Source organism: Argentina silus (assembly GCF_951799395.1).
Source record: "Argentina silus genome assembly, chromosome: 21".
Taxonomy (NCBI): domain Eukaryota; kingdom Metazoa; phylum Chordata; class Actinopteri; order Argentiniformes; family Argentinidae; genus Argentina; species Argentina silus.
In genome coordinates, this window is record NC_139675.1 from 10777267 (window position 1) to 10789766 (window position 12500).

Here is a 12500-nt window from a genome sequence, read left to right on the forward strand (position 1 = left end):
CTGCCTCTTCCTCCCTCCCTCCCTCCCTGCCTCCCTCCCCAACGTCCAGACACGCCTGTCCCCAGCCTGTCTAATCCATCATCTATCCCCCATCTGGATCAGAGCGCCGCTCTTCTCTCGGCTCGCCAGCCTGTTTACCTTGGCCCAGAAGGGAGAGAAGAAACTGTTTATGGAAAGGTTTATTAATCATGATGTTATGCAGAGTCTGTATGCGGATGTTTGTGTAGCTTATAAAGGGCCGTCTGGTGGAGTCTTTGGACTTTGGAGTGATGACAATGAACTGGTGCATAAAGGCCTCTTCAGGCAAGTCAGAAACACAATTGTATTACTTTAACGCACGGTAATTATCTTTGGAATTACGTGTAGAATATTCCAAGTACTCACCAATAAAATGCTTTATAAACCGTGTATAGATAAGACCTTAACGATGCATAATAACTTAATAGGGGAACAGACACAGGCACTGCTTAAGATACATGAAATGGAATGCGTTCCGGCCATGTTGTTTGTTCTCCATGTCTGAATATAGATGTCATAGTTTTTATTCAAACATCATCATTGGCCCCCCTCCGAAAAAGTGACATCACACCCATCCTCAGCCCGAAATTAAGACCCCTTGATTGGCGACAGATCGCCTTGACTGAAGTCGCCCCCCCCCCCCAATCACTGCCAAGCTGTCACTTCAAAAAGCGAATCAAGACTTTGCTCACTTTTTTAAAAAAAACTAAAAGACCAAAAAAGAAAAAGAAAAAAAAAAAAGAACAGTGTTAGTGCCCCCCCTGCCCCCCCCCCAAACCCCCACAGAAAAAGGTGAGAAAACTTTTCAGGTTTTCATTAAAAATCTGTCCTTTTGATACCCTTTTCCCAGTGACATTGAAACTCAATAAATAGTCATGAAGCAATCATTCAGATACGCCTGGCTATTCATCAAAACGCTAATAACTATCTGAAATGAGCAATTAGCGATATGATTAACTTTCATACTTTTGTGCCGTGTCATCCTCAACTTGTTTGATAATTTACTTTATTATTCCTCTAATAAGGTTGGGAGCCGGTCAATACTGCCATTGTCCTGGTTGACGTCAATTCAACTTATGGACTCAATATGTCGATTGACAGACCAGTGCAGAGTCCCACACCACAAGGTACTAGTCTAGTAGGTTTGTTATGTGGATCAACATATACCTAAAATGAATACTTACTGTACTCTACAACATTCAACATTCATACAACATAATCAACATTTACATATATATATATATATATATATATATATATATATATATATATATATATATATATATATATATATATATACACACACACACACACCTTCTAATTCAATGTTTTTTCTTTATTTTTTATTATTTTCTACATTGTAGATTAATATTGAAGACATCAAAACTATGAAGGAACACAGATGGAATTATGTAGTAAAGAAAAAAGTGTTAAACAAACCAGAATATGGTTTATATTTTAGATTATTCAAAGTAGCCACCTTTTGCTTTGAATGACAGCTTTGCACACTCTTGGCAAGGTGTGTACAAACTTTTGACTGATACTGTAAACATATATATATATATATATATATATATATATATATATATATATATATATATATATACATTTATACAGATGTGAGATACATTGTCCTTCTAGATACAGTGTAGAGATGAGCACAATGAACATGTGTGTAGAAAGTGATCATTGAATTGTCTGTGATCGCTAGTGATAGATTACATTTGATCACATTCCAACATCACACTTACGCCCATCATTTCTGCTTATGATATGCACCTGTATAATATGCATAATATGATAATATGCACCTGTATATACACTCACCGAACACTTTATTAGGAACACCTGTACACCTTCTCACGGTGGAGGTGGTGGAATGGTTTATATTTATATTATATATTTGATCACATTCCAACATCATACATACTTACTCCCATCATCACATTCCAACATCATACATACTTACTCCCATCATCACATTCCAACATCATACATACTTACTCCCATCATCACATTCCAACATCATTACATACTTACTCCCATCATCACATTCCAACATCATACATACTTACTCCCATCATCACATTCCAACATCATACATACTTACTCCCATCATCACATTCCAACATCATTACATACTTACTCCCATCATCACATTCCAACATCATTACATACTTACTCCCATCATCACATTCCAACATCATACATACTTACTCCCATCATCACATTCCAACATCATTACATACTTACTCCCATCATCACATTCCAACATCATACATACTTACTCCCATCATCACATTCCAACATCATACATACTTACTCCCATCATCACATTCCAACATCATTACATACTTACTCCCATCATTGCTGCTGCTTTGTTTAATTATTCATTTGAATATGTATTCCATCACACTGATGTACTATTATTGAATGACATAGTTGTTAAGAGCGAAAACGAAAATGAAAGCATTACTATGTTCTTCAGTTAATTCAGCGTTTAAGATGTATTTTTAGCGCATTTTCACATGAATAAACGTCAGTTTTAATAATGCAATCCAGCTGCACCTTGTTAAAAAATCCTGGAGATAACTGTGAAGTGTGTGGCCTGGTGTGTGTGTGTGTATATGTATATGTATGTGTGTGTGTGTGTGTGTGTGTGTGTGTGTGCAACAAACAAGCAAGGGAACAAGACGTGTACATGATGACATCGAGGGGAAATAGTAGTTTCGATAACCCAAATTCCTTCCCTCCGGTGATGTGAAATTGCCATGACATTAAACCTGACACGCTGAGATCTTATCAAAGGCGTAGAGCACATCCTCCAGAGTTAATCACATTCGTATTTGGATTATTGAATTGTATTTAGTACTTGACTGCCTATTAGTACTTTACTCTGCCTTATTGCCTCGACAAACATTGCTGTGTTTGTTATTACTCACTTTCATGCCTATCCTCTCATTTACACGACACTGTTGAGGAACTGATCGCTTCAAGCGTTTCATTGTACCGTTTACATCCCTGCGTTCGTACCCTGTGCAAACGGTGTGATAAATAAGCGCTGATTTGATTTCCAGTCGCTTAAGTGAGATGCTAACGCTAACAGCCGCATGCTAACACTTCAACGACGGTTAAGACATCCAAACACGGATGAGATTTCCTTCTGTTGGATGGCATTGTAGCTCGGGGGCTGTCAGCATGCATGTTAACCGGCTCCATAACAACGCCAACAAGCCATCCCTCGACTCAGGACTGTAGCTCGACTTCTAAACTGGTGTGATGTCACGATCAAAGAGTTGCTTTGAAGAAATCTCTGCACGCCCACCACGTTTCAGTTACACTGCCAAATCCACAAGCTGCACTAAAACGCGTTATGGGTCTGGACAACCTTTGATCTGTGAACATCGGGGATGACGAACTCACACTACAGGTAATCCCTATAAAATGTTGAATATGTATTGACATAATAGCACATAGCAATGGCAATGATACATGCTCCAAAAATGTGTGTACGTTCAAACGTTTGCAATATGTGCTACAACGCGTGAACACTGCACATTGCTTACATAATTTCCTCCAAACACACACAGACACACGCACGCACGCACACACACACACACACACACACACACACACACACACACACACACACACACACACACACACACACACACACACACACACAGACTCTTTCTCTCTCAAACACACACTCACTCTCTCTCTCTCCCTCTCTCTCACACACACACACACACACACACACACACACACACAGACTCTCTCTCTCTCTCTAACACACACTCACTATCTCTCTCTCTAACACACACACACACACAGACTCACGCGTACACACAAAAACACTTCCGATAACCAAACAGCTGAGTGAATCTATCAAATAGTGTTTGCACTGTTGTCCCTCTCTCTCTCTCTCTCTCTCTCTCTCTCTCCCTCTCTCTCTCTCTCTCTCTCTCCCTCTCTCTCTCTCTCTCTCTCTCCGAGGCCATCATAGAGTCACTTAAACCACTCTCACACTCAAACAGGCACACACGGGCACCTTGGGAGCCTCCCAGGCCCCTCTGGGCTAGACGGAGGTCATCAGAGTTAGAACACGGACTCTCCAACACCTTTTCCCAAACACACTTTAACAACAGGCACCAGGGGAAATACCTGGGATGAGATCAGCTGAATGGAATGGTGTCATAGGGAACTGTCCATGGATACACACACACACACGCACACATGCACAGGCGCGCACGTACAGGCACGTACGCACACACACACACAAGTACAAGCACACACACACACACAAGTACAAGCACACACACACACACACACACACAGGCACATGCACACGCACGCACACAAACACACGCACACATACACACACGCACACAGGCACATACTGTACAGTATGCATGCACACACACACACACACACACACACACACACACACGTAATGAAAGGGTGAGTCAATCTGTCCATGGGGAGAAGCTGAAGCATGTATTCTTTTGATATGTCCAGGCCCCTATTGATCTGCATGTTTCTCTTTCTTTCTCTCTCTCTGTCTCTCTCTCTCACTCCCTCTCTCTCTCTCTGTCTCTCTCTGTCTCTCTTTCTCTCTCTCACCCTCTCAGATGTTACACCTAGAGTACAGACCTTAAACCCAACACTGAGCCCCCCTTCTAGGGGGAAAAACACAAGCCAAGCATATTTTTCAGCCTGGTTGACATGTATCACTTTGAGGGATTTGACTAATATCACCGGGATATTGGGGCGCCACTGCAGGATAACACCTCGGAAATTCATCGGCACAATTGGATTTGGGAGCGGGAAAAGCTCAGAAGCCTCTGCGAGCTCTCCAAAATGACAGCACGGCTTTCTGTCTCTTTTCCCTTTCTCTCTCTCTCTCTCTCTCTCTCTCCTTCTCTGTCTTCTGTCTATCAGCTTTGTTACTTGGGATGAATGAAATTCCTTCAGGAGGGGTATCATACAAAGGGCTGTCATTAATCGCCTTCTACTGTGGCCCGACGTGCCTCCTCTAGATTGCATAGGGTACCAATCTACTCAACAACACTTCTAGCTGAAATTCACTTGATATATATACTAGAAGTGTTGTTGAGTAGATTGGTAGTAACAGTTATGTTTCTCGTTGGAATATTATTTGTGTACAGTCAATTATGTGTTCCCTATGCAATCTAGACGAGGTACTTTGAACTGTTGGGCCACAGTAAAAGGCCAATCATTCTGTGAAAACACCCCTCATGGTTGAAGCTCACTTGATATGTATACTAGAGGTGTTGTTGAGTCGGTTGGTCGTAAAATCATGTTTAGCCCTGGAATCTTATATTTGTGTACAGCTCATTGTACTGTATGTGCCTTATGTAAAAGTACATACAACGTAATTGTACGAATATGTACATTATAATTACCAAAATTACTTTTTTGAAATTGTACATACTTTCTGTTACTTAATATTTCCTTAATTCATGAAAAATATTAATAGTGATGCATTACCTCACGGTTTTATTTTGAAGTCGCGAAAACCAAACTGAAAGTCTTATTGTCGGATCGTGCCGGTTATTGTCGTTCAGAGAACAAAGCTCAATATTTGTAAACAGAGAAAGCAATGCTTTTAATTTGCATATATTAATAACAACAGGAAAGAAATGTTAATAACTGATATCCTTAAGGGATGATGCCTCAGGGAATGACACCTGAGGACTGACGCCTTCTTGATCCACGGATGATGAATGACGCCTTAATTGAGGTGGAATGATGCCGTTTCGACGAAGGTATGAGAATTGAGAACGTTTGGGATGAGAAGTGAGGCAGCTTTTGTGTAAGACTGACACAATTTTAGGTGAGAACTGACGACTTCCTAATATGGAATCCGTGCAGGCGTATGTTTGGTCGCCTTGCCTGCCGATGTGATTGATTTATGAAAACAGAAAGTAGAGAACGTAACCAGGGGTGGGTCACCTGATCCGGCCCGGCTGATTTGCATATATATTATTATGGGCTGTCCCCAGAGCCCCAGGGCAGCATGGGATATTGCGGCTCAGTGGCCCCCGGACCAACCCCGGCTTAATTGAGTTGAAAAGAGACGAGAGTGGAGAAAAAAAACTAGGGGAAAGAAGAAAATCCGCAATTTTGACAGGTTTATTTATCAGTCAGTGTTGGAGCGCAGGATGAAAAAGTCTTACTTTCGCTGGACGGCCAAAAAGCCACCGTCAAAGCTCATTACCATAGCCTGGGTTAAAACATGCCGTACGTTTTCACAGCTGGATATTCACTGAAGTTAGAAAGCCAATTCACCTGTGCTGTAACACCCAACAGGGGGCTGAAACCCATTCACACGCTACTATTAGCATATATATATATATTATAATAATAATCTAGTGCCTCAAAATACTCTCATCCAAAACAGTGTCTATCCATATTTCATCTTTCAATGAACCACTGTGTTCCAACGTTTTTATCGCAACTGATCTAAAAGGGAATTCAATTGGATCAGAGTGCATTAGTGTTTGGAAAGTACTGATAAAACGTGGCACCAGGGACCACAGATGAAAACTAGCTCACTGAATAACCCTGGCATCTTTTCAATGATATGAAAACCGAAATGCTGATTAATATGTGCTGTTGCTATGAAATATATTACCCAAATAAACACTTTTCGGTCCTCTAAAGAGGAAACATTGGATTGTATAAAGTGACAAAAGTATTGCGAGTGACAAGGTTGTTTTGCACACATTAGCTCACGCATTAGCGCTTTCAAACAACCATTCGCATGCAGTACATCTTCAGTCCTCCAGGGGGAGGGGGGGGGGGCACTGGAGCTGGTCTACTCACCACGGTGAAGTTCATGACTTTGAGGATCCAGATGGTGAGGGCCAGGTTGACAATCATGGTGACCAGCAACAGCAGGATGAAGAAGTAGAGGCAGCGCTTCCTCCAGCCGTAGATGCCCACGGGGTAGGCCTGGGCGCAGCCCGATGCCCGCTGGAGAGGGTTGGGCTGGGCCGCCAGGATGTACTGTTCCTGGGTCATCTGGAGAAAAAAAGAATGAGTTTAGCTCAGTTGAAAGAATGAGTTTCGTTTCAAGATTAGTGGAGATTCAGTTTAGTTGAGATGAGAATGCTTCCAATGAAGAACACACTCTTCATAACGCATCATTATGCTATTAACGTGTTGTATGATATGGATAATGCCTTATAATGCACAACATAGGCACTGATAACTGCAAATAAACAAAGAAAAATCTATTAGTAGTCTTTTTTTCTTTTTAAAGGTTTTTCAATTTTTATTGGCCAAAGACAGGAAGTAAGGAGGAGAGGGTATGTCAGCAGGGCATGTGCTGGATTCGAACCCATGCCGTCATGGGCATATGTGTGCACTGTAGGCCATGGTTCTGAACCACTGGACCATCCCAGGCCACCATCTATGACTACGAGATTGATTCTGCTAGAGCCTTACCTTGGCCATGACAGAAAACCGGCATATTGTACTTGAGCAAACATCTTGCATGTCAAGGGGCCATTATCATGATCCGCATGATAAGCAGGGACCAGGGAGATCATCTACCCATGAAACTCCCACGTCTGCACATGGGAATTATGAAATCCAACAGCCGTGTTATAGGCAAGCTAGGAGCGTCTGAATCCTGCTCTGACCCTGAACCAAGATGGAGCTGGAGTGGGTGAAGGTTACTGTGGAGAATAACAAGATGCAACAAAAAACACTAGAACATTCTCTGCTCAGACAAGGCCTCTAGGGGGGGGGGGCCCGGGGTAGACCATGGTCTAGTATTGAGCTGTATTGTCCTTGACATGTGACATGTTGGTTCAGCTTACATGCATCCTTTGTGGCTCAATAACCCACCAGGGAGAGAGGGCTGAAGAAGGGGAAAGAGGTGAAGGAGAGGAAAAGGGGGAGAGAGAGAGAGAGGGATCGAATAAAGGTTAAAGGTGAGGGAAGGGAGAGAAAGAAGATGGTGACGAAGCTGAGGGGGATGACGGAGGAGAGGAAGGTAACATAGGATAGAGAGAGGCAGAGAGGTGAAGGAGAGGGTCAGAAGGAAGGGAGGGATCGAATAGAGCAGGAAAGGGATGGAGTGTCAAGTGAAAAAGACGAGGATTGCTTTTGTTTTTTGCTAGTTTTTTTTTTTTTTTTCTTTTCTGTGAGAACATTTCAAATCAATAAACATATTTAAACAAATTCCAACACATTGTTTTTACAACCCAAAGAAGAGCAGCTGATAACTCAGACACAAAGCTGCATCCGCACAAAATATTTTTTTTTGACACGAGGATTGTCCTTGCAAATCTCCAAACTGACCTCAGTTGAGGAGAGGATTGCTGCCAGGGAGGTGGAAATAGGGAAGCACGGCAGAAAATAGAAACGGGTAGAGAGGTCGATAAGGCTGGAGAAGGGGCGAATACCATCAAGCGCCAGAGAGAGGGGGAGGGAGAGGCCGGTCGAAAAAAAAAAAAAGAGAGAGAGGGGGGGGGGGGAGGGGGGTGTGGAGAGGGGCCGAGCAGAGAGATAGCGAGAGGATAGATGGTGAGGAAAGAGAGGGAGGGACGGAGAAGGTGAGAGGAGAGAGAGGAGATGGGGGGAGATTAGAAAGAGAGAGAGAGAGAGAGAGAGAGAGAGAAGAGAGAAGGGAGAGAACACATTAGTTCTAGTACACCGGGGAGTGTGGAGGAAAGGAGATAGTATTACTCTAAAGTAGCTGATACCTCTCTGCAGATGTCAGCTGATTCTCACCAGCCGCTTCGCTCTGACTCACCTCCAGTGTGTCTATTAGACCCACAACCGTATATGCAGCACTTCCAGGCATTAGCCTAATGGACATGGACACCAGTGGAGGCTGGCGGAGGTAGAACTCGGAGGACGGGCTCATTGTAATGCATGGAACAGAATGAGGAACGGGGGAACTGACACACTCCTCCGATTTCTACCTTATCCAGTGTCCACTGATGGACATGGACACGTGGAAGAAGGCGACACGTACTGCTCTACACCCGATACTGTAGTACACAGTGGCTGGTTGTATCACAAATAGCATCCCGTTGTTTTAGAACGCCGGGTGTTTGAGTGAATTGCTTTCACCACACAGCACACCCGTGTTGCTCTTGGAGACCGGCGGTTCTTCTGTTTACCCCCCAGCTGCTGTGGCCAAACTGCTGCTCAAACCCGCGTCACAGTATGACAGAGCTGAATATAGAATATCCCACTGAGAACGCATATCCACTCGCATGGTTAGCCTCCAATAAATCAAGTCAAACCCAGATTCATCTTTCGATAGACGGTCATTCGTGATCGTTTCCATACGCGGCTGCTGCAAATGATCGCTCGGACTGTTCGAAAATACTGTTCGTGTCGCTCCGAATCAAATGCGCTGACATAACCATCCGCTAATATCAACAGAGAATACATACCAGGAAACAATTTATTTTGAGTCCCGGCGTTTATTAAGGGACAGGGCGCTTATTTGCGTCTGTGTCATCAGTGGCCTGGCTGTTACTGTATACTGGCATTCATTGGGGACTCTGTACGGTAAGCAAACATTCTGCAAATCAAAACAGCGATTTTAGCATTAGCCTGCCCTGGTCCTTGTTGTAAATGAAGCAATAGCTATTGACGGAACACTTAAGGCGGCCTATTTTGGTCTTCCCATCCACATATTCACCAAACCTACAGTACCACAGCTTAGCTTTACAGGGGGGTTTAGCCTGAGTGGGAATGCTTACAGTACCACCGTCAGTCTGAACAGCTGTAGCGTGTGTCTTTTTCAGTGCTGGAACCAAACGTACACATCATATCTTGGTGTTGAAAAGCGTTGGAATCGATAGTGTCATGCGTAGGAGGGCCTTGGGATTCATTGAAGCCTCCGCCGCAGTTCATTCTAATGTTGGAGATCAGCAGGTCATGTGCAGAGCCTCAGGTATTCTTTGTGCTATAAATATGAAATGATCCAAGCATGAGACACAATTCTCTCTTTGCCTCCTCTCGCTCTGTCTCTCTACCTGTCGTTCTCTCTCTCTCTCTACCTCTCTTTCTCTCTCTCTCCCTCCCTCTCTCTCTCTCTCTTTCTCTCTCTCTCTCTCTCTCCCTCTCTCTACCTCTCTCTCTCCCTCTCTCTCTGTCTCTCTACCTCTCTTTCTCTCTCTCTCTCTCTCTCTCTCTCTACCTCTCTCTCTCTCATTACATCTCTCGACATCCTTCTTGCCAAAATAATCCATTCCCACCACACACTCTGTCTTTCCTCTGTATCCCTCTCTCACTCACTCTTTCCCCCTCTTCCTTTCTCCAGGCATCTTTTCCACCTTTACGTTCTCGATCCATTTTTCTTCTCTATCCACTTTCCTCCTCTCCTCTCCCTCCCTCCATCCCTTTCTCTCTCTCTCTCTCCCTCCCTCTCTCTCAATTTCTACCTGTTCCTCTACCTCTTTCCATGCAGTTCCAATACATTTCTCAAATTGAACTGACAAGAGAGCAATCCATCAAGACCTAGTCCCCCCCCCCCCCCCCCGCTGAGGGCTTTGCGGAGCGGGACGTGACTTTATTAACACCTTAACAGCCGCTGTGGCAACCCAGCGCCGTCACGGCAACCATCCAATCACCGCGATTGTATCTGTACCACCATACCGACCGTTCACTGTTCAGCAGAGCAGCAGAGGAAATGCATAGGGGGAGACACTCAGGTGTGTGTGTGTGTGTGTGTGTGCGTGCGTGCGTGCGTGTGTGTTTTTGAGTCATGTCTCAGCATTAAGCATACTTTTCAGCATCATTTTTTGGACTAGGTGTGCGTGTGTGTGCGTATGCGTGTGCGTGTGTGTTTGTGTGTGCGTGTGTGTTTGCGTGTGTGTGTGTGTATGAGTCATGTCTCAGTCAGATAGACAGCATCAAGGGAAAGGAAGTCATCCAGCCAGCACAGGATGTGGTGCTATTTTCTCTCCTGTTGATTGGCCTATTGATTCTGAGCTTCTAAATAGAAACTGATCTCAAACAATGACTCATAACAGGTATGAGAACTATGGAACGCACGATTCCAAAATAGAGGAGAAGAAAACAACGAAGGAGGGGAACATCATCCCGAGGAACAGGATACTCAGTTGTTTCAACAACAAGATGTTGAGGGAAAGCGGGACAGCAGAAGAACTAATGAAAAGGTTGTGATTTTTGAGAGTGGTTCCATCTCTCCAGCCCCCATCCCTCAGCTGTACAACAAAGGGGCAGGGTGACAGCTTTGTTACTTTCTGAATCCCAGATTGCCACTTTAACGAATGCAGTCCCCCCCCCCACCCCCGCCCCCACGCATCATGTTCAACTTGTATCGTCTCACAAGGCATGGCTGAGTAACAAAAACGCTATGTAAACTTCTCAGCGCGGTGAAATCTCCCTTGTCAAACACAGCGTAACGTTGTTTGTTGTCTTCAATTCCCCGCTTTTTTTTTTTTCAATATCGCTTCCAATTCCGTCGCGATGACATTCCGGGGAAGACGAGCTAAGACACCCGCTAAGCCGTGTGAACAGATCGATGCATCTCTTCTAAAGGTCACATCAGTCGCCAAGTTGTTATCTAACGTCGGAAGGTGCGAGTCAGACAGTAGCGGGATTTTCCTGCTAATTAAATGTTACCATCGCTGAACCGTACGGCTCTCCGCGCGGTTTGAAAGGTGAGGCGTGCAGAGTCGCTATTGACCGTTTAGTCGTTCCTCGTGACAGGCCTGTTTGAGCGGCAGACCGACGGGGTCGGCCTCTGCCCTGCGGCCTCCGCACCTTTCGGCGTCGAGCAAACTTTGGAAGGGTTCTCTGTTCTGTACGTGATGCCCTGTCCTCCTCGCTGTGAACCGCAGTGATGACCGTACTCTGAGTGCTTCAAACTGGTGTAGCATCGACACGGTGTGGGTGTGACAAAGCACCTTCCCCTCCCCTCCCTCCCTCCCTCCCTCCCTCCCTTCCTTCCTTCCTTCCTTCCTTCCTTCCTTCCTTCCTTCCTTCCTTCCTTCCTTCCTTCCTTCCTTCCTTCCTTGGGTTAGGGTTAGGGTTAGGGTTAGTTCTGTCGTCTAACTGATCTAAGGTCATAGGATTAGTCCACGGCTGTGCTCCACTGCGTCGCTTCCACCAGTCTAGTCCTGCCATCCGTGATGTCTTCCAAGTCGGGAGGAAGGAAGGAAGGAAGCATTAATAAAGAGTATTACCGACAGAGCCAGGCGGTCTGAGAACAAAACCCAGAAGAGAGCGTTGTTCGGTGGACTGGAAACAAGGGGATTGTCAACCTCGCGGTACGAGGGATTTAGCCGAGATTTTGTTCCAGCTCAGCACAAGCACACCTGTTTCAAATAACCGACTCATAATTGAACTTTTCAGCCGAATCAGGTGTGTTTCGTTATCACTGGGGCTGCCGGAGCGAAGGCCTCCACTGACTCTCCAAGAGCAGAGTTCCAGAACACTGATTTACAAGAGGGAAGCGAGGC

At 44.6% G+C, this 12500-nt stretch overlaps 1 protein-coding gene across 1 annotated transcript in view; it reads right to left on the reverse strand.

Annotated features, from left to right (window-relative positions):
* The window catches only part of sgcz (sarcoglycan zeta), a gene marked incomplete at its 3' end in the record, with an annotated part of 145836 nt that overhangs the window by 64996 nt on the left and 68340 nt on the right, over positions 1-12500 (reverse strand). Inside the window, exon 2 of the mRNA XM_083692737.1 lies at positions 6868-7065. Within this exon, the coding sequence (XP_083548863.1) occupies positions 6868-7065 (198 nt within the window). The remainder of the gene's footprint in view (positions 1-6867; positions 7066-12500) is intronic.